Consider the following 21,284-nt stretch of genomic DNA (forward strand, 5'->3'; position numbering starts at 1 on the left):
TAAATACTCCTTATGGTAGGACTACATTTTGTAAGTAGTGGCGCACAACATAATGAAAGCATGGCTGCCTACTGCAAAGGCACTACCGGGCACAGTTATGACTATTAAGAACATAAATTCCCGTAACAGAGCCATATTGTATCACTATCATCATGTGTGAAAATAAGACCTGGTACACTTCAGAGACTGTCTTTTATTGTAGGGATAAAACTGCTTACCTTGAAAAGACTGTTTGGCTCTGTCCACTAGCTCTTCAATTGGGTAACTTGCTAGATCTCCTCTAGCATGCTTAGTTTTGCAGTAGGTACACGCATTGAGACACCTGTTTAGAAAATTAAAATACTCAGTTTCTAGCCAAGAAAGCCTTTATATGCACAGTTATGTTTATTAAGTATAGCTACAAAAAATGAGCTTTTATATCTATGACCAGCAAATAGTAGCATTTTGTTTTAAAATCAATAAAGTAACAGAATTGGTTTGAAAAGTGCTTTGTCCTCCTTCCTTCTTAAAGTAGCTTTTACATCTTGATAAAATATAATTAAAAAAAAAAATCAGTGGTAACCACATACAAAATCCAAGAGTAGGAATTTACATAGTTTCAGAAAGCTATAACGGGTTAACAATTGTTCATTACTAAAGATGAGTGTCCAGGCTTCCAAACCCCCTACTACATTAAAAAAATCCAACCTGAAAAAGGAAATAAAGGAAAAGAGTCCTGAAAGACTAAAAGCAGATTTTAAACATAGTGCATATTCTTGAAAACACAGTTGAGTTAAATTTTCTTTCTTTCATTTGGCTTGTGTAAACAAAGAAAATAACGTATTGAAGACTGAATCATCAACTAGAAAGACAGCTTGGCACAGAAGATTGGGGAGCTAATGAAAAACTCCCCTAGGAAACTGAAGGAATAATGTGAATGCTTTTAATCTACCTGACAACGTAGTAATTAAAAGTATAAAGATTAAAATATCAAAATAAACAAACACAAACAACCATTCATTGCATGTTTTTCTTGGATTAGCCTTTGGATCCTGGTAGTGCCATTAATGTAATAGGCAGAACATTAAAAGGGATTAACTCTCTTTTTCCCTTTACCCCTTCTTAAAGCTGATACTGCCCTACAGCTTTTTACAGGTTAAAGCACTTCAATTTCTAAGAAAACCCACAAAAACAAAAAAAAAAAACCAATTATAAATATTACTCTTGTTCATGGGTACTAGAACATCCTAAATTCTCTCAATTTTCACAATCAGAAAGCCGTAACTTCAAAATAATGAAGCATCTGGGAGCCAGAAAAGGCTGATGCTCAAACTACAGGAGTATTGCTATAGAACATTCAAAACAACGAGAAGGCAAAGATAGCACGAGGTGGTTTCTGAACAAGTCACCAGCTACAAGACTGCATTTACTACTTGGATAGATCTTGTCTTCTACTACCATGTCTAATAGCTCCATGACCAGGTAGTTACTGCGTTGCAAACTCTAAAGGTTTTCCCTCACAATTCCCATCACACTTTAGTTTATACCTTGTTCACACAAGCAGTGGATCAGGAGGTGCAGAACACTGCACAGAACATTTTCTTGGGTGCCCTCTTGCCCCTGCACATCACCCTGGCCCTGAGACCTTCTCCATCAACTGTATCTTATAAGCCCTAATAAGCCAGTCTCTACTCCAAGTTTCCAGCATAACAAATTATTTATACGTCAATGCTGTCACATACTCAGACCACAGAAAACCAAGTGGAAAAAGGCTGTTGGGAACTCTGAGAATTTGAGCATTGCCTCTTACTAAGAGGCATTTACCAGCAAGTGGATCATCTAAAATCAGATCAGTAGGTAAAGCTCTCCTAAAAAAAAAAAAAAAAAAAAACCCAAAAAAAAAAAAACCAAAAAAAACCCCAAAAAACAGCCTTTATCACAGCTAAAGCTCAAATAAATGTCACTACAAAGCCAACATACTAGTAGTTGCAAAAGACTATTTTGCTTTGCATTAAGCTGGAAGCCTTCTTCAAGCATTTACAGTTCGTTTGTAAATGCTAGTTTGTATTAATACAACTCAAAGCTTTTTTGCACAAAAAAAAACCCCCAGACATTTATAGAAACAACTATTAATGGTCATTGTGCTTGTAATTACCAACATGTTTTGGATGAATTTTGTAGCAATTCTGGAATAAAAAACACTAAGTCCTGATTTCCCAACATACTAAACTGATTAAGGTACTTTGAATTATTAACCTTTTGCTTTGAATTATTAACCTTAATCAGCTATGTGCCCAACACACAGAACTATTTCACAGCAAGGTAAAATATTAGCCACAGATAAATTACTACCATGTGGCTAATTAAAAACTTTTTGAACATGTTACCAAAATGAACATCATCAAGTGCCTGAAATTTTGTTGTAGACATTGGAAACAGTGGTCTTCACATTGTTGAGCTAATATGTCCTCATGTTGTGCATTAAATTAAGCAGACACTTCATTTTCAAAACAGTAATATTCCTCATAAAACACACACTTAACATGAAATGCTACCCCTTACAGATGGAACTAATTATGAGCAAGTATACTTATGACACAGCAGACAAACAAAGACTTTCCTTCAGTGGGACTAATCAGTGGATTTCAGCAGCAGATGAGAACGACAGCAGAGACATGAGGAGCAAAATCCTGATTCCTCTTACTGGAACTTGTGCCACTAAATTCAATGAAGACAGGATTCTACCTCAGATATGAAAAATACAAAACATCTTTCAGTCAAGAATCAGAAAACAGCTCAATTACAGACTGTGATGTTCCATTAGTGTTCTAGTCGCTCACATTTAATGTGATTGACCAAGACCAGACATCTGTGAGTAAGATGGGAGAGCTGAATAGCTGCAACAGTGTCATATAGCAGAAGATACTTGCTGCTCTGCAGGTGGTTAATTTTGGGGAAAAGGGTGGTATTGCCCTCTAAATTTCCTGAATAATCCAGTAAATTCTTACTTTGTATCAGCCTAATGAGCTGGTGAAGAATTAAAAAAAAAAAAAAAAAAACAACTTAAACCAAAAAACCCAACCCAAACCCAGTCCTAAGGTGGCCTTCTCCCAGATTAGAAACCTGCAGAAATAGTTTATCATTAATCACAACTCAGGCTAAACACTAATATCTGCTCTCATAAGATCTGGCTAGTTATACAAACTCAAGGTTTTATGAAGTTCACCGTATTAAAAAAAAAAAACAAACAAAAACAAAACCACACAAACAAAGAAAAAACCAAAACCAAATTCTGCCAGCAGTGCAGTGCTCCTAAGATGACTGGAGCATCACATCAGTACAAATATAGAAAGATTGCTCATAACAGTCACCCACACCATCTCTCTGCACCTACCATCACACTTTCTTAGAAGGTCTCAATAATTCCAGCCCCAAAATATTTTATATTAGTAAACTGTGGTTTTCCTGGAAGAGGAGCATGATTTGCTTTTTTTCAAAATACAGTCTACAGAAGAGATTTGGGCTTTTATGATATTTTTAGAGTTTCTATCAAATATAATTTTGATTAAAAGGCTCCAGAGTGTGAGTAAAAAGAAAACTTCCTTTGCAGGTTTGACTGAGCAAAAGAAATACCAGAAATACATACTCCCAGCTGATGAAAAGGAGGTGGATACTAGTCACAACTTACTACACAAGAGATAGTAGAATTCTACAAATATTTTTCTCCTTAGGATACAAAGTTTTGTAAACCTAACAACAGCACTTATGCTATATTGTAGTTAAGTATAATACTATAGAGTTAAATGCCATGAATGTTTCTTACTCTATAAATGCTACTTTGCCCTTGCAAAATTTCTAAATTTCATCAAACTTTAACTGCAATGGATCAGGGAAAAAAAAGTTGTTTACAAGAAAAAAAAAACCCAAACCAAAACAACATGCCTAATATGCCTGACTTGTTTTCAGGAAACTGTTCTTTCGCTTGAAGTTTGCACATTTTACAATAAACCTTTTCAATCCACTATGACAGGGAAGATAACTTCCCGTAAAAATATGGGGCATGGGAGGTTGTTTTCACTTTGAAAAGACTCAGGATTTAAAATAGTTTTGAAACAGTGGCAAGCTATTTCTCATCAAGGATAACTAGTCTAAGCAGCAATCCACATTATTACAGAAAAACTGTTTCTAGTACCCCAGCTCGTTCAGACTGAGCCTGGACACCAGCCACCGGAGCTATGCTGCATAGATGCGCTTGATGTCGTAACATTTTCTGTATGATAAAAACAGGACTTCTCTGAAATTACCTTTGTAGCCAACTATTTTAGAAACCGCTCTGGAAGTGCAATGCCAACTTAAAAAGAAAAAGCCTGTCAAAAAAGTTTTAGTAGAAAATAGGATGACCTTTCAAGAAACACCATACAGTGTATGGGACTGCATACATTTTTCTCAAAGTAGGATGCAACCATGGGATGGTGTTTTTCAATTCTGCAACCCCTTTCCATGCTCAGCAAAATGTGAACAAAGTGCATCATAATTTTCTTCTACCGAAGACCTTTGAAGCTAGTGTTTTATTTGGTAATGTCTCACCAGCTACTAATCAAAAGGAATTTGGAGAGAAGGCAGCTCAGTTAGTTTGATAAGCTATAATATGATTTAATTTTGTACTTTAAATATTTGCATTTTGTGAAACTGAATTCCTACCGTCAAGTGCAGGTGATTCAAAGGTCACAGCTATGTAGTTATATCATCTACGTTCAACGCGCTCACTTTAAGGCCAATGACTTAAACATCAGCAAAACCAAGTGCACCAATGGCACTTCTTAGTGTTTCTCTAAAGAACTTCTTGATTAATTATTTCACCCACACAGTTCTGCAACTGTTTGAATTAACTTATTCAGGCATTCTAAGTTGATACTACAAGGTAAAACGTTCCATTGCTAAGCTGCATAGATCTGTGTTCCCCACCCTGACCCAAACCAGTGCATTACTAGATACCTACTGGAAACTGCAATGATTTTTTCTCTGCAATTCAAACTAAAGCTCTGTGATTCACAGAGACAGAAACTATTTTAGAAGCATTTCCAAACAGCTGCTTGGCTATGCAGATGACAACTTTAGGGGCAGATAATGACAGTCATTAATATCAAGAAAGTGACTCAGTTGAAACAGCACAGGTAGATAAATTAGATTCTGTGGTTGCACAGAGCAGAAAATGCCACGGCACTGTAAAGACAAGTAATCAATTCTTTCAACACTTCATAAAAAGGAAAAATATTTGAAAGATGATGACTCCTGGTCTCAGTCAAATAGCAGTAATGGAAATGGTAGAAATAAAGAGTCATGACAGAAAAATCTTAGATAGAAAAGATGCTTTCTTAGAAATCTGCTCACACTAACCTCAGAGACATGATGGTAGAATACCCCAACATCACTATTTCATCATGCACAAACAACTACTATTCTCATGTCCCTCCTAATGAACAGCAGTGATTGGAAAATGACTTCTGAGTACAGGATTCTTGGAGGCTTGCTTTAATTTATAGCTTTAGAGAGCTGTGACTTGACAAATGCCTTCCAATTTAAAGCATCAGATAATATAATTTCATTAAAAAAATCTCTACTGGGGCAGATGACTTAGCATAACTTACAGAGAATGTGCTGCAAAACCTAATTGGGTTAGTAACGAACAACTCTGTAAGCTCTAAAAATGTAATTTTTTCAAAATTTTTTAACAAAATACTAAGGATTAAATTAAAACTGTGATTTCTACGTAGCAGGGAGGAGACAATGAGCACATTTAAAAGTTCTGTTTCAGGAATGAAGCATCTCAGCAGATCTCCACGAGTGGAAGGAGAAGGGTAAGGGCAGTCAAGTGTCTTTCTATAAGCAATCCACTCCATTTACCATGCATCTTCACATTAGCAGCTCCTAAATCACCCACACAGAAAACATGGTTGAAAAGTAGACCACTGCCTGTGATAAGAGCTATTGTTTTCACTTCCTGAATGGCTTTTGGGACAGACCCTTTCAGAGTGGTGAAATCTCACAGGAAACATTAGGCTGCAGTTAATTCTGTAACATACAGCAGGTACCACACAGATTCTTGGGATACAAGGTATTGTTTTTGTACTGGTCAAAACATCCTGGGGGGAAAAATAAAGTTACATTTCAGTAGCACTGAAACTGCCAGGCTTAAATTAGAATTTATCTGAGATTGCCATCAGACCAATTTCCAAAAAAGTATTTGTAAAATGTCTGTGGGAAAGGGGATCTGAATTGTCTGGGTAAAATAATGGAAATCAGTGCACAATAAAAACAAAGTCACCATTTATAATCTAGAAAGAATCCCTTCTCCATGACTGCATCTACACAAAGCTTTCTGCCCCAAAATGTCCCACTTGTTGTGGCAGCAGTAGATACGTTAAAAGCTCCAATGTGAACAAGAATCTAAGCAATATCTACAATTAATACTAAGTTGGTGCTCTTAAATGTCATCTCTGTCTTGTGATAAATTGGTTAGCCTTGCTGAAAAAAAAGTATTTGAGCCAGCAGTGGAGAGAGACATACACGCTTGAAGTACATACTCTTCATTCTGTATTACTTTGTTAACTTAAAATGAAAGAACAACACACATTTCAACATAATTGCCCAATCTCAAATCTGTCTGAGATTTTCCAAGCAATTTAATGGACTGATTTACACAGCTATTCTTATAAGAACCCAACGATTTGTTTTAAAAATAGAAATTTAAACCAGAGGCTTTATGTTTGCCTTTAAAAGTCTCCATGGGGATTCTCAAAAGCAGATTAATCGCCTTTACACAGCTATAGAGCTGAGTCAGTCAGATTATCTTGATGGACATGTCTTCCTTACTGCCCATGAACCTCTTAGAGATCTCTCAAAGAAAATGCAAGTTAAGGTACTTTTGAATAATTAGGGAAACTAATTTGAATTAAGCAAACTAACATTTATAAATTATTTTATTTTCATTTTTCTATAAGGCTATTGTTTAAATATATTAAAATATATTTTACAGACCTAGTGACAGTGCAGAAAACCAGGAAACAGTAGCCTTTCGTTACTAAACTAATGATCCTCATATTCTCCATCTGCTTTACTTCTCTAAAATTTTCCCCTTCCTATGATTTCTCAGCTCTTCTCTTCTATTTTACTTTTTTTCCCTGCCATTTTCTTAACTTTTCCCTGTTGTCTTGCATTCAGTGACTGTTATGCTTGTAACTCCCCTGCAGTGTCCTCATGTCCCAGTGACTGGAATGGTCTGACTTTCTTCCAAGCTAGCTGGCCAGTGTTTGTATGCTTTGATTTCCTCCTTAACCACTCAAGTTTGTGGTGAGTCTGAAACTTTTCCAGTTCAACTGCTGCCAGCTCTGACAAAAAAAAAAAAAGACATAACTTTTTTTTTTTTTTTTTTAAAGCAGAAAGACAACTCGTTTTTGTCTGGTTAGACCTAAGTTGACGAAAATTCTTCTTCTTCTTTTTTTTTTTTTGTCACCTCCATTGCAACTCAGATAGTTAGGGTCACTCATTTAGAAGAAAATCAGAAAGACCACGACTAAAGCACTTAATGAACAAATCAGAACATTAAAAGCAGGCCACAGAACCCCTTGGGGACGCAGGATCTAAACAGGCTTCTAGACATTACAGAGGCTGGAAAATACACAAGAGGCAGCTCTAGTCACCAAAAGCAAGACTTAACAATAAAAAGGAATGGACAGACAAAACACAAAGTAGCTCAGCAATTCAGTTGTTTACATGCCTTAGTCAACACTTAAATGGAATTTTTCTTCTTCCAGAGCCACACTTGGCTACAACATAATCTTTGCAATGGCTGACTTGAAACAGCTTTTCAAGTTTAGCAAAGTTCTTAAAAAGACCCAATGTTTTAGATTACGGGGGGTTTGCACTGGCTGCACGTGGGCTGTTGAACAGACCCAACAAGCCAATGCAGCAAGGCACGTTATCATTTCATTCCGTAAGCGCCACCCGACAACTTCCCTGCAGAAATGCTTTCACAAATACAGTTGATGACATCATACTGTAAGATATTTGTTTGCTTTTATAAATACAGGTTAAAATGACATTTTCCTTGTGAGGTTGAGTTGTCTGAAGCAAAAGACATGACCTGACCTTGCCTTCTACAAAGAGGTGACTGATGCTGTGGGAACAGGCAGGCTGGGGATGTCATATACCTCAATTCTATACAGGCCTTTGCCACAGGCTTTGTCCCATAGAATCCTTAAAGCCAAATTCCTGTGATAGACACTGAATAAATGGAGAAGGTGGGTTAGAAACCGGTTGGACAGTTGGGTTGCAGTCAGCAGTGCAAAGTCTAACTGGTAGCTGGTTAGTATTGGTGTTCCTCAGGGACTGATGCTGGGGCCACTATTATTTTATGGCTTTATTAACAACACAGGTGAAGGGATGTGATGCATCTGCAGCAAATCTCAAGCTGGAGGTGGGGGGAGCAGTCGAAATGCTGAAGGGCAGGGTTACTCTTTGGAGGGATACCAACAGCCTGGAGAAATGGGCTAACAGGAACCTCATGAATTTCAACAATGGCAAGTAAGAAGTCTCACATCTAGGATGGAGTAACCCCAGGCAAAAGTGCAGGTGGGAAGGGAACTGACTGGCTAGAAAGACGCTTTGTGGATAAGGACTTTGGGGTCCAGGTGGGCCACAAACTGAAAATGAGTCAGCAGTATGCCCTGTATAATTAAGAAGGTCGAAAGCACTGTACTTTACTTTCAAGAATGAAACCAACAGATTGAAATTATTAGTGCGCTCTGGCACTTGTGAGATTACATCTGTGGTGCCGCGTCCAGTTTTGAGCTCCCTGGAACAAGGCAGCCTGTGACATAAAGTAACAAACAAGCGGACAGGAAGGACATCAAGATGACCAGAGGGTCAGGCACACGGCACACAAGGAGAGGCTAAGAGAACTGGCTTACTTGTTGTAAGGATGAGGGGATCTTCCTACTGTCTACAAACAGCTAGTGGGAGCTTACAGTGAAGATACAGCCAGGCTGTTCTTGAAGGTTCGAGGTTATAAGATTAAAAGCAACGGACGCAAGTTGTAATAGAGGAAACTGTGATTATGGTAAGAAAGTATCTTACCATAATAGTGTTCAAGTAGTGGAACAGGCTACACTACAGCTGATCTCATCTTTGAGATGTTGGAACTCAACAACATTTCCTTTCTAGAGCCCAGAGACTTGGTCTGCTCTAGGATTATGTGTGTCTACATGGATGAGTGTGCACAGACATATGTGTAAGAGAGACAGACACACAAGAAGTACGGCATGCTTCCAACATCATTGGAAGCTCAGATTCAACTACAGGGGTAAGAAAACCTAGAAGATGAAGAATCAATGCAGCAGAGGACCAAGTCTGGCCTGCACAAGAAGAATCAGAGAAGAATATTAAATTAAATTAAAGATACCACAAACTGTATCAACATTTAATAATTTTTGTTCCATTTCTTATTAAATACATTTAGAGTGTGACATTAATGTGATACTCACATGCTGTCCTTAAGGACATCACAGCACTTTGAGGGCTAACAATAAGAGAAACAAGCATGGCAGATTCTTTTTGCAGCAGTATGCAGTAGGCAGTCATGAATAAATTATTCCCAAGCATGCTATTGGAGCTAGAGCCATTTAAAATTGCACTTTGTTTCCTGCCACCCTTCACCTCTGTGCAAAATTAATCAATATGCCTTGAAACTTTATAGAGTCATATGGGTAGTAACCATGCAAAGCCCTTAATTTAGTTCCCTAAGTGGAGTATATTTGTGCTTCTCCATATTTCTTTGAAATGTTCAAATCAACCCAAATGCTAACCAAGTCTTACAAAAAAAACCAAAAACAAACAAAAAAAAAAAAACAAAAAAAACCCAAAAAACTTTGTCAATTTTGTTATGAGTTGTATCTGGCCATATTTAAACTTGCAAATTCACTTCACTTGAATTCACTTAAGAATCCTAAACTCTCTTCTGCAAACACACCTGCATCACATGCAAAAGAAATTGATGGGGAGAAAAACCTGAATGTACTGTATAAACAACAAAGAAAAGTCCCTCAACGAACAGATGTGCAATAATCTGTTACATGTGCTCACGTCTAAAGCAGTTTATACAAACTGCAGAATCCAAGTTTCCTGTCTCAGTAAAACAGAGGAGACAGATCTCTCTTTATGCCTTGCTTTTCAGAAGAGCATTACTCCCTTTGGAAAACAAAGCCATTCAGCTGATCCAGAGTACCATAAAAAGCCGCTTTACATTTACTGAGTATTTACACTACTACTTTCATAATTTCATTTCAAAAGGGACCACTACTTTTATCTAAATATTGATTACCTAAGATAATAATTCATCATATAATACTCAACAATATTCATAAAATATTTAATGTATACCTAAAATAAGCCTAAAGAAAGAAGAGCCGGAACACAGCAGATACCAGAGTTCTACATGGAGTTAGGCATAGCAATATAACCTTTATGAGAAGTTAATTAGCAATAAGTGCTCTTTAAAAGAATATATATAAACAGGTACCTCTTGCTTTGCTAAGAATATCGTCCCACTTAAGTCTTGTAAGCATTATGTATTAAATTAATTTTATTAAAATAATAAAGAATACCAAGCTTTTTTCTTTCTTCTTTTTTTTTTTGTAGAAGGCATCATAAACCGAATCAATCTATGCAGCTGAATATCTGCAATCAATATGCAACTTTGTAATAAACACAAACACCCAGGAAATCTGAAATACTGCTAGTGAGACAAAAATGAAAAAAAAAAAAATCTCATTCCCATGACTTTAACAGTTGTCAGGCAGAGGAAGTCTTACTCTCTCATATAGGTGCATTTCTTCTTACACAAGTATACAGCAAACACACAGATCTACTTCGGTCGGTTGTGTTTCAGCACTGCTTTCATACAACACACCAGATAACACAGCCATCTATGCATCATCTTGAAGCAAGAATATTCTTATTTTTGTAGAATATGAAATTCTGTGGGCAGGTTGAGAGCAATTTTCCAAGCACAAACTTTTAAAAACTTTTTTTGAACAAAAGTTATCAGCTGCAAGTCCCAAGAAAAGCTTATTTTACCTCCATCAATTGTATACTCATATGCTTATCTCATCCAGCCATTCTGCCCCCCAGTAGATGGCATTTTTGATACTCGACAGTTTAGATACAAGTTGTGTTTAAACTAACTGTATTTATAGAATCATAGAATGGTTAGGGTTGGAAGGGACCTTCAAAGGTCATCTAGTCCAACCCCCCTGCAAGGAGCAGGGACATATTTCACCAGATCATGTTGCTCAGAGCCTCATCCAACCTAGCCTTGAACGTTTCCCGGGATGGGGCATCCACCACCTCTCTTGGCAACCTGTTCCAGTGTTCTACTAACCTCATTGTAAAATTTTTCCTAATATCTAATCTAAATCTACCTCCCTCTATTTTGAAACCATTACCCCTCGTCCTGTCACAACAGGCCCTACTGAAGAGTCTCTCCCCATCTTTCCTGTAGGCCCCCTTGAGGTACTGGAAGACTGCTATTTAGAAAACAAGGGACAAGAAAACGAACTCTGATCCACAGCTATCATGTTCAGAAAAGGAGATACCATAAAAGAATGAAGATACCAATAAAACAGACTGTCCCTTTTGCCATCACAGAATCATAGCATCTAAAGAATACATCACAGCAAGTACTATCACTTCATGCCTACTTCCATTTTTCAAAATATTTTTATAGCATCTCACAAACTTTCTGTTCTTTTCAGTTGACTGCTATCTTATTAAGAGGTACGGCTTCACTCCCGTATTTGACTTTAACACTACAAACTATGCCTCCTCACTGTACTTCCACTCAAAGAAGCAACGGTTGTAATGTACATAAACTGCTGGAATGAATGGGTAAGGTAGGAATAGGACCTAGTTTAAGTTGAATGATTAAAATTCCCGTTATAGTCTCTGCAGTAAGTTCAGTAGCTGTCTGAATCGCAAAGAATGCCTAAGTTAGATATGAGTTGGTTATACAGTGCTTGCACTAGCTTGGCTTTCAGTACGGGTGCAAGGGATGTATACCTAGTGCACCAGGGGAACATTCACACGAGAAGTGAACCTATCCAAACAAGGACAGGAACAAAACAGCACTTCTTCTAAGTTCTGTATTACTTTGGTACTTTCACATAGACCTATTTCTAAACTTGGAGTACATGGTCTTCTTCCACAAAGAATTGCTAGATTAGAATTTAAACATGTCCAAGAAACACTTCTGAAGATCAGCTACAGATACAGCAAGGCTCCCTTGCAAACCTTCTCTTTCCCTACAAACTGCAGACACAAGCCAATAAGCACAACATCAGCTTACACCTTCTGCCCAAGTGAAATGGATGAGCCTAGTGGAGACACCAGTACTAAACCTCTCGTTGGAATTCGAAGGTTATTTAAATGTTCATAATGTGCTTGGTGAACAGATGCCACTATATTATTGTGAATTACAGAACTGTAAGTCAATTCATTAAACATTGCTGAACTTTCCTAAAGATGTTGATACTTACATAAAGAGTTTAACTTGCAATAACATTTTCCCTCTAATACTTAAAACTTTCATTTAGACTATTCTTCATTTAAGTGGTAAACTAAAAACAAAATCTCAGAAGTTATTACATTTTATTTTACTAAAGAATTATTCCTAAGACAAAAGTTCCAATATGTATCTGACCAGTTATATTAAATCAGTATACTATTTTCCCCACACCTGCTACTTAGAAAAGTAACTGATGTATAGTTTTGGAAAGGGGCAGGGGGAGGGAATATAAACCAAAAAAATCTAACTTGCAGAAAAAACCCCTCTATATCAATACTAAAAGGAGTTGTGCTTTAAGCTCTTTAACAAATGATCTAAAACAAACTGTTGGAACACAGGAATGTGAATGACTAAACAAACCCTTCAGCAAACATTCCCCAGCTGCACTTTTCAGCCTAATACCAAGTTAAAATGTGGAGACTCCATCCACCTCCTGCAAAACTATTAGACTTAGAAGCAAAGCAACATTACATGATATACATGACTCACAAATATACTCACTGAAAACAAAAAACCACTAGACATTTCTCTCTTGAAAAAAAACAGAAAAGACACCGAGTCTGGCACCAGTCTGCAACGCAAGAAAGACCATGTGATACTTAGACACTTGTGTATTAGTTTAAAAATAAGCTAGATAAGCATGTGATGAGTGACAATTTTGTACTTGACCTTTGCTTCAATAACTCTTTTTTTTCTCCCAGAGTCTACACACATATCAACAAAGTTCCTACAAAAAAACCCCACCAAGCTAAAACTCCACTTCTCATCCAATGTCTTGAAAATAAACTCTAAAACCAGAATTCTACATGGTTACTTTAGGAAAAATAAAAACTGAATGTTTTGCAGGAGGAATTCAGAAAACTTTTTTTTTAAAAAAAGCATTGAAGTATTCTTGTAATCAAGCTGATGAAATGCAACATGCTAAATTACAGAGACAGAAGCTTGGGGTGTATATTTCCAGTGGGAATATTTCACTCTGCCTAGCAGGCAAGGAATTTGGAAATAGAGTTCCTCTTTCCTGAGGCTGAATAGGCCTGCAGGATTGCACAGGAAATGCTTTAAAGTCAGGAAATGGGGATTCATTCTGCATGGGATGGGTAGCACTTGATTTAGGGTATTACTTTTTGAAGTGTCAAACCACAACACTTACTTCTGCAGTGAAGGTCTCAACCAGTATTAAGCAACTGCACTAACACCCATTGTGTCTGTCTCTAAATCCTTGTGAGTTTCTCTATTGCTGTTTATATTTATATAAATAACACAGAAATATAGAGTGGCTGAGGTGGGACGGGACCTCTGCAGATCATCTAGTCCAAGCCCCTACTGCTCAAAGCAGGGGCAACTAGAGCAGGTTGCTCAGTACCATGTCCACATACCTTCTGAGTCTCATGCTCCATGCCATTAATCACCTTCATGGCCCTTCACTGGCTCTGCTCCAGTATCTCTGTGCCTCTCTTTTACTGGGAGCCCAGCATTGGACCTAGCACTCCAGGTATCTCTCACCAGTGCTGAGCAGAGGGGCAGGATCACCTCCCTCCGTCTGCTGGAGATGCTCTGCTGACTGCAGCCCAGGAGGCTGTCGGCTGCCTTTACCACAAGGGCACATCGCTGGCTCATGTTTATCACGTACTCTTATTTCTGAAAACAAGCCTTACAAATGTGTTTTGCACACTTAAAACAGAAGGTAATGAGATCTATGCAACAGCATTTCATATTTTAGGCTAATCTCACAGTAAGTTTTGTGCTTTACCTAAACACGTACGATCATGTCAGTGATATTAGGTTTCAGGGGCAAAGCTGTTAGCCATATACCTAGTAGCACAAAGCATTCTTTTAGGCATCTTCCTCCACTTCATTCAGTGTATTCCAGATACAGAGCAAAGACTTAAAGTCCCCAACCATTCCTGATGTACGGACTGAAAATCTCCACTAAAAGGGGCAATCAACAGTAATTCTCAAAAGAGTAATAAATCATTGTAACTAATCATGACCAAAAGAGGTTAAAAATGAAAAAACTGAATTATCACTTCTTGCCACCACCCCTCCAAGAGTAACCATTCTTTTTCCTGAAATCAAAACCAAATATAGCAATGGTAGAGAAAATTTATTTCTACCTCAGAAAAATCAGACAACTAAACTCCATTTGTGGGGATAAATCCTGTTTTAACTAACAGTGGTGCAGTCCCACCAACAGGGCAGCCTAGCTTCTTGACTCCTTGGCAATGATATGCAAACAGGAAAGCACCAGCTTTCAGACTTGCAGTTGTGTCTGCAAGAAAGGAAATTAACAGGACTCACACACACACAGTTCCACTTTTCATCACAGAAGCACACGTTGCCAGGGGTATTTCATCTGGATTCATATTCTTGCTACATAGGACAAGATGAGTCCCTGAAGATGGAAATATGGCCAAAAAAAGAACAAACTAAACTGAGGCCTAAAGACCTGCCTCCTTGACATGATGATACACGTGAGCTAATACAACACTGTTGACTGTAACTGTCACATTTAGGCTCAATCCACATGGACCTTTAATGTCTGTAAAAATGTTTTATGTAACGATGAGTGACGAGCTCCATCAGACTTATGAAACACTTACTTCAGGAACAGTACTTGAGATACTGATGTCAGCTTTTACTTCCAGGAGTTTTATAGACTATAGATGTGCTTCATATGGATACAGAGAAATACCTGATCTCAAGTTTTCTAGACACCATACTCAGTGCTCATTCGACTGAAGCCTTCTGTACATCTTAACACTATTGCTACACAAGAGAGCAGAAGGGAATACAGAACATTCGTACAAGCCTAACTCCACACTCCTCAACAGACCATAACAGGTACTACCGCAGTGAAAAAAAATTATATAACTACTTTTTGTTATAGGCTAAATATGGCTCTAAGATCTTATTTTACCACTTCTTTTTTCTTCCTCTCGGTTGAGTCTAGACTTCAGAAAAAGAAGGATGACAACTTGAATAAGGGAACTAATGGGTGATCTCCATAAGGAGAGAAGGAACATGTGAAAGGTCTTCTCTAGTCAGTAAATTAATCTAGTTCACTTAATCCCAAATACAACTATGAATCTGCCAGGGTGGAACTGTCTCCAGGCACTTCTGAAATCTTCACTTCTGTATTTGTATTCTTCTACTCAAAAAGAAACCACCTTCTGGGTAAAAATCCAAAAGAGACATGGTTCTCCATGCCATCACATAACCGGTATCCATTGACAGAGGAAGAAACTACCTTTTGTTCATCATGACCTTTTTTGCCCCTCTCTCCATTTAGCACAGTAGTACTGCATGGTGCTCTGTGGCACAGGGGTACAGAAACATCTCAGCGTTTTTGAGGATCTACTGAGTATCCTCGGTTCCTAAAGCAGTAACTTGCAGAGAAATACATTGACCCTGAAGGGACCAGAAACGGAGCAGTTCCATCTCATTTGTACCAGCAGACACTTAGCAAAACATACATCTGATTTATTAGATAAGATTTGTCTTGGTGCAATGGAAAAGCTCAAACAGTTGGTCAAAAAAAAAAAAAAAGTGCAAACACTTCAACAGCTTTTTATTAAGCCATCCTCCTGGATAAATAGTTATGTGTCCACAAAAATTTACAATTTTATTGTCTAAATTCCACAAGTGGGGGTAGGGGAGCCTTCAAGTGCCTCTTTTAAACTTATTTATTCTTGGTGTAAATAGCAACTCTTCTAACATGCATTTTGGAGTAAAAGCAAAAGGAGGAGGAGCACAGACATCTGCTCCAAGCATTTTACATTTTTTTTAGACTATTTGAAGCACAAATAAAACTATTACTCCAATCAGTGTAACTTGTTTTTAATATCAGGAATCTGATTTTTTTTTATTATATCACATTTCAAGTATGACAGTCAAGAAGAATAATGCAGAAAAATATGCAAATTGTGACTTTTCAATAACGTTAACAAAATTCTTAAATTTTCAACAACAAAAAAATTTCAACACATCCCAAAACTCCAAATTTCAAAATGTATTTTCTATCCAGATAGAAGGAATATACAGTGAGTTAACAGGTTAACAATTCACAGCTTATTTGAGCTTCAGCATAAATATCAGAATTAAAGAGTGTTAAATTTCAAGCTTTTTCTTCCCCAGATAAAGAACTCAAATAAAGAAAGACACTATCACACACAAAACACTTGAAATAATATTAAATAATCCTGGAACATGTTACATTGGATTTTGTGCCTCACTATCTGCCAAGTACAGTCTTAATATTTAACTTCTCAGTTATTATTTGTTTGGGGTTTCTTTAAAGTACCTTCAGTGATTTTGCTCTAATGTCACATACTGCCAATCATAGTTAAAATGCTGTATTCCTCCTTATTTTCGAAATCTTATGAAGTCACACAAGTCAATGAAAATAGCACAAAAACATGCCTTCATGTACTTTGATAAATAATGCAGAACATAATTTTTTTTAGCCCATCCATCTTATTCAGGGAAAACTATTTTTCCATCTCTAGGTCAAGTCTAAGAACAAATTCAGGCACAAGATGTTTCCCAATTCTGATTCTTCTTTTTACACATCCCTTTGGAGACTCTATCAGGTCTCCAAAAAAAAAAAATTCCACCTTGACCTAAAAGGGCACAAGAGACACTTGAATCAGACCCTTGGACAAGTTGTTTTCATTTTCAGTCACATTTTAGAAGTCATACCAACACTAGCAAAAGAAGTTGTTATTATTATTATTAGGCAACTAAAAGCTATCGGAATCTGCTGATGCGCAGTAAAGACATGGGCGCTTGAGCCTTGAACACTTAAGTTGTACAACACTTTTAAACAGGCCATTTAAGCCCCCAGAATTACGAGTATGTAAAAGCACAGACATTTCTCACACTAACATTCAGCAAGACAGTACTTTTTCAAACCAATGGCTTCTCTAGTGCTTGTCTTATTTTTCTAGTTTTGTTTTCTTTTTCTGTAAAAAATTGGGACTAAAGGCAAGACAGTATCAATTGTGACATATGAGGTTACTTCTCAGTATTTACTGTAATCTGAGAACCGAATAAAATGTTTCTCAGGATTCTGTCCAGATTTCCCTTAGGACATGTGTATGTGGGCGTTAAGAGAAGGGATACAAATGAATGCTCTTCTCAGCAAGTAGGAATTTATCGCCAGCCTCAGAAAGTATATTGATGTCAGAATTACGGACATATGAAACTGCAAACAACTTCAAAATGACCTCTTGTCATTCAAGCAGACTAGATGTTGTGTGATCCAAAACCACTTCTTTATGCAAGCATGTGCCAAAAAGACAGGCAGGAATTGGCCTTATAATACTGTGTGCTAACCTGTAATCACATTACAGTATGTTACAGCTGTCTAATTTCCTGAATCAATCTTCAAAATAATAATGAATGCAGCAGTGAAAGGAATCATCTGAAGCTGCAGGAAAGTATACATCATAGTTACAAAAAAACCAAAATCAAGCTTGTTTCCCCCTCCTCACAACCTTTTCCCCATGTATTTTAACTTGAAAACTGGGGATTTTTTTAAATTCTGATGATCTTCCTCTCAGACTAACAGAACTGTAAAGTGCGGGAAGCCACCTAGTGACGAAGCAGCACAAATATGCCTGAAGCTGCCCAAAGTTTTAATAAGATGACGCAGTTGGAGCATGTGCTTACTGCTGTTTTTCTCACTGACTTGCAAGTTGTGTGGTGTACCGGAGTTTAGAGAATTGCAGAGTGATTTATGGCTACTTTTATGAGTCTTCCTGAATCTTCTAAGTGAACTGGCAAATCTTCTGAAGACAAGATGTACAAAAGCAAAAGGAAATGTATCAAAATGTACAAGGAGAAGGTTTGATGCAAATTCTAAAGTTATGATGGCACTATATGCAGAAAAAGTTTAAACTGGTGAGGCTGGGAAAAAATAACCCAAGGGAGGCAAATGTGCAAAAATGGAAACAATGAAAACAAACTATTTTCTTCTAACTTACTGCAGAAATAATTCAGCAGACTCAGAAGAGGAAGCTTTCATGACCTAGAAAAAACAGTTGTAGAATTTATGTGTACTTAAACAGCATTTCTCATTTCTCCAAAACCGAGAGCTCAAGAAACAGCATAAACACAAAACACTCCACAGCAAGAACTCAAGGCCAGTAATGCTTGGTGTGCACAAGCAATGTGTCATAATGACTTCTGCTTATGGCAAAGAACTTTACCAACATGCACCTTCTGCATCCACTGAAAAACCTCACTGCACGTGAACAGCATATGATTGGACTACATAAAGAGCCAAGCGGATGATGCAAATTACATGCCAATTTGCTTTGACAAGTCATCAAACCACACCACTGAAGAAACAGGTGCAAAATCCATCGTCATAAGAACAGAGGAATGAAACGTTTTACAGCACACTCTGCAGTATTGGCAGATGGTATGGAACCGCCGTTGTGCGTCATTTTGAACAGCAGAATAATGCCAAAGAAACAACTATTTACCGGAACAATTTCTAGGTGTCATATGTCAGTAAACTTAATGAAGGATTGGCTGAACATTTTCTGGAATAGTACATGACATATGCTGTTCATTAAAAACATGCTTCTCCTAGATCCATTCAAACAGCTTTTAACAACGGCAATGAAAAATACAATCCAAGAAATGAATATTAGTCTTCGAGTCATATCACAAATGATGTCACAACCGCAGGTATTTGATGTACTAGTGAAAGAGTAATTTAAATACACTTTGAACTTGGTTTTTTTTTACCCTCAAAATTCTCTTGGCAGAGGATCACGCTCTAATCCCTACACGGAAAATGAAGAAGCCGAGTTCAGAATTACTTTGTCATGGGATTAAGACAGCATGACATGGTCTGCTACAGGCTACCTGAGCAGGAGAACCGAGAAGATGAGGCTCTCTATAGACAGATAGGAGCAGTCTCACGGTCACAAGCCCTGGTCCTCATGGGGGACTTCAATCACCCCAATATCTGTTGGAGGGACAACATGGCAGGGCACAGGCAGTCCAGGAGGTTCCTGGAATGTGTGAATGACAACTTCCTCCTGCAAGTGATAGAGGAGCCAGCAAAGAGACGTCCTATGCTGGACCTTGTGCTCACCAACAGGGAGCACAGGCTGGTGGGGAACACGGAACTCAAGGGCAGCCTTGGCTGCTGTGATCATGAGATGGTGGAGTTCAAGATCTTCGGGGCAGCGAGGAGGGCGTGCAGCAAGCTCTCTACCCTGGACTTTAGGAGAGCAAACTTCAGCCTCTTCAGGGATCTACTGGGCAGAGTGCCATGGGATAAAGCCCTAGAGGGAAGAGGGGCCCAAGAAAGCTGGTTAATATTCAAGAAGCCCCTCCCTCCAAGCTCAGGAGCGATGAATCCCAACAATGAGGAAGTCAGGCAAAAACGCTAGAAGGGTTGAAAGGACGAACAAGACACTCGTGGACCAACTGAAAATCAAAAAGGAAGCCTACAGAGGGTGGAAGCAAGGACAGGTAGCCTGGGAGGAATACAGAGAAATTGCCCAAGTAGCCAGAGATCAGAAAAGCAAGGCTAAAGCCCTGACGGAATTGAATCTGGCCAGGGACATCAAGGACAAAAAGAAAAGCTTCTATAGATATGTTGGGGATAAAAGGAAGACCAGGAAGAGTGTGGAGTCTCTCTGGAAGTAAACAGGACAAATAGTTACCCAGGACATTGAGAAGGCTGAGGTTCTCAATGAGTTTTTTGCCTCAGTCTTTGCCAGCGAGGGCTCTAGCAACACCACCTAAGTTGCAGAAGGCAAAGGTGGTGACTGGGAGAATTTCCCACTGTAGAAGAAGAGCAGGCTCAACAGTATCTAAGGAACATGAAGGTGCACAAGTCCATGGGACCTGATGAGATGCATCTGCAGGTCCTGAGGGAACTGGCAGATGAAGTTGCCAAGCCGCTGTCCATCATATTTGAGAAGTCGTGGCAGTCCGATGAGGTTCCGAATGACTGGAAAAGGGGTAACATAATTCCCATTTTTAAAAAGAGAAACAAGGGAACTACAGTCTGGTCAGTCTCACCTCTGTGCCTGGCAAGGTCATGGAGCAGATTCTCCTGGAAACCATGTTAAAGCACATGGAGAGCAAGGAGGTGATTGATGACAGTCAACACGGCTTCACTAATGCCAAATTGTGCCTGGCCAATTTGGTGGCCTTCTATGACGGGGTTACAGCATTGGTGGACAAGGGACGAGAAACTGACATCATCTACCTGGACTTGTGCAAAGGATTTGACACTGTTGCACATGACATCATTGTCTCTAAACTGGAGAGGCATGCATTTGACGGATGGATCACTCAAGCGCATAAGGAATTGGCTGGACGGTTGCACTAAGAGAGTGGTGGTCAACAGCTCAATGTCCAGGTGGAGACTGGTGATGAGTGGTGCTCCTCAGGGGTCATTGGTATTGGGCCTGGCCCTTTTTAACATCTTTGTCAGTGACACAGACAGTGGGATAGAGTTGCATTCTCAGCAAGTTCGCTGACAACATCAAGCTGTGTGGTGCGGTTGACACACTGGAGGGAAGGAATGCCATCCAGAGGGACCTGGAGAGGCTGGAGAGGTGGGCCCAGGCAAACCTCACGAAGTTTAACCAGGCCAAGTACAAGGTCCTGCACATGGGTCGGAGCAATCCCAAGCACAAATACAGTCTGGACAGAG

The 21,284-nt window shown here is 38.5% G+C and overlaps 1 protein-coding gene across 2 annotated transcripts in view; it reads right to left on the minus strand.

The window, feature by feature from the left end:
• CDKAL1 (CDKAL1 threonylcarbamoyladenosine tRNA methylthiotransferase) overlaps positions 1–21,284 on the minus strand; it is a 416,940-nt gene that overhangs the window by 230,903 nt on the left and 164,753 nt on the right. For both annotated transcript variants that reach the window (XM_086743159.1, XM_086743160.1), the window contains one exon: positions 219–322. In XM_086743159.1, coding sequence (XP_086599285.1) covers positions 219–322 — 104 coding nt within the window. The remainder of the gene's footprint in view (positions 1–218; positions 323–21,284) is intronic.

The sequence above is a fragment of the Chlamydotis macqueenii genome, chromosome 2 (genome assembly GCF_036417535.1).
Source record: "Chlamydotis macqueenii isolate bChlMac1 chromosome 2, bChlMac1.mat, whole genome shotgun sequence".
Taxonomy (NCBI): domain Eukaryota; kingdom Metazoa; phylum Chordata; class Aves; order Otidiformes; family Otididae; genus Chlamydotis; species Chlamydotis macqueenii.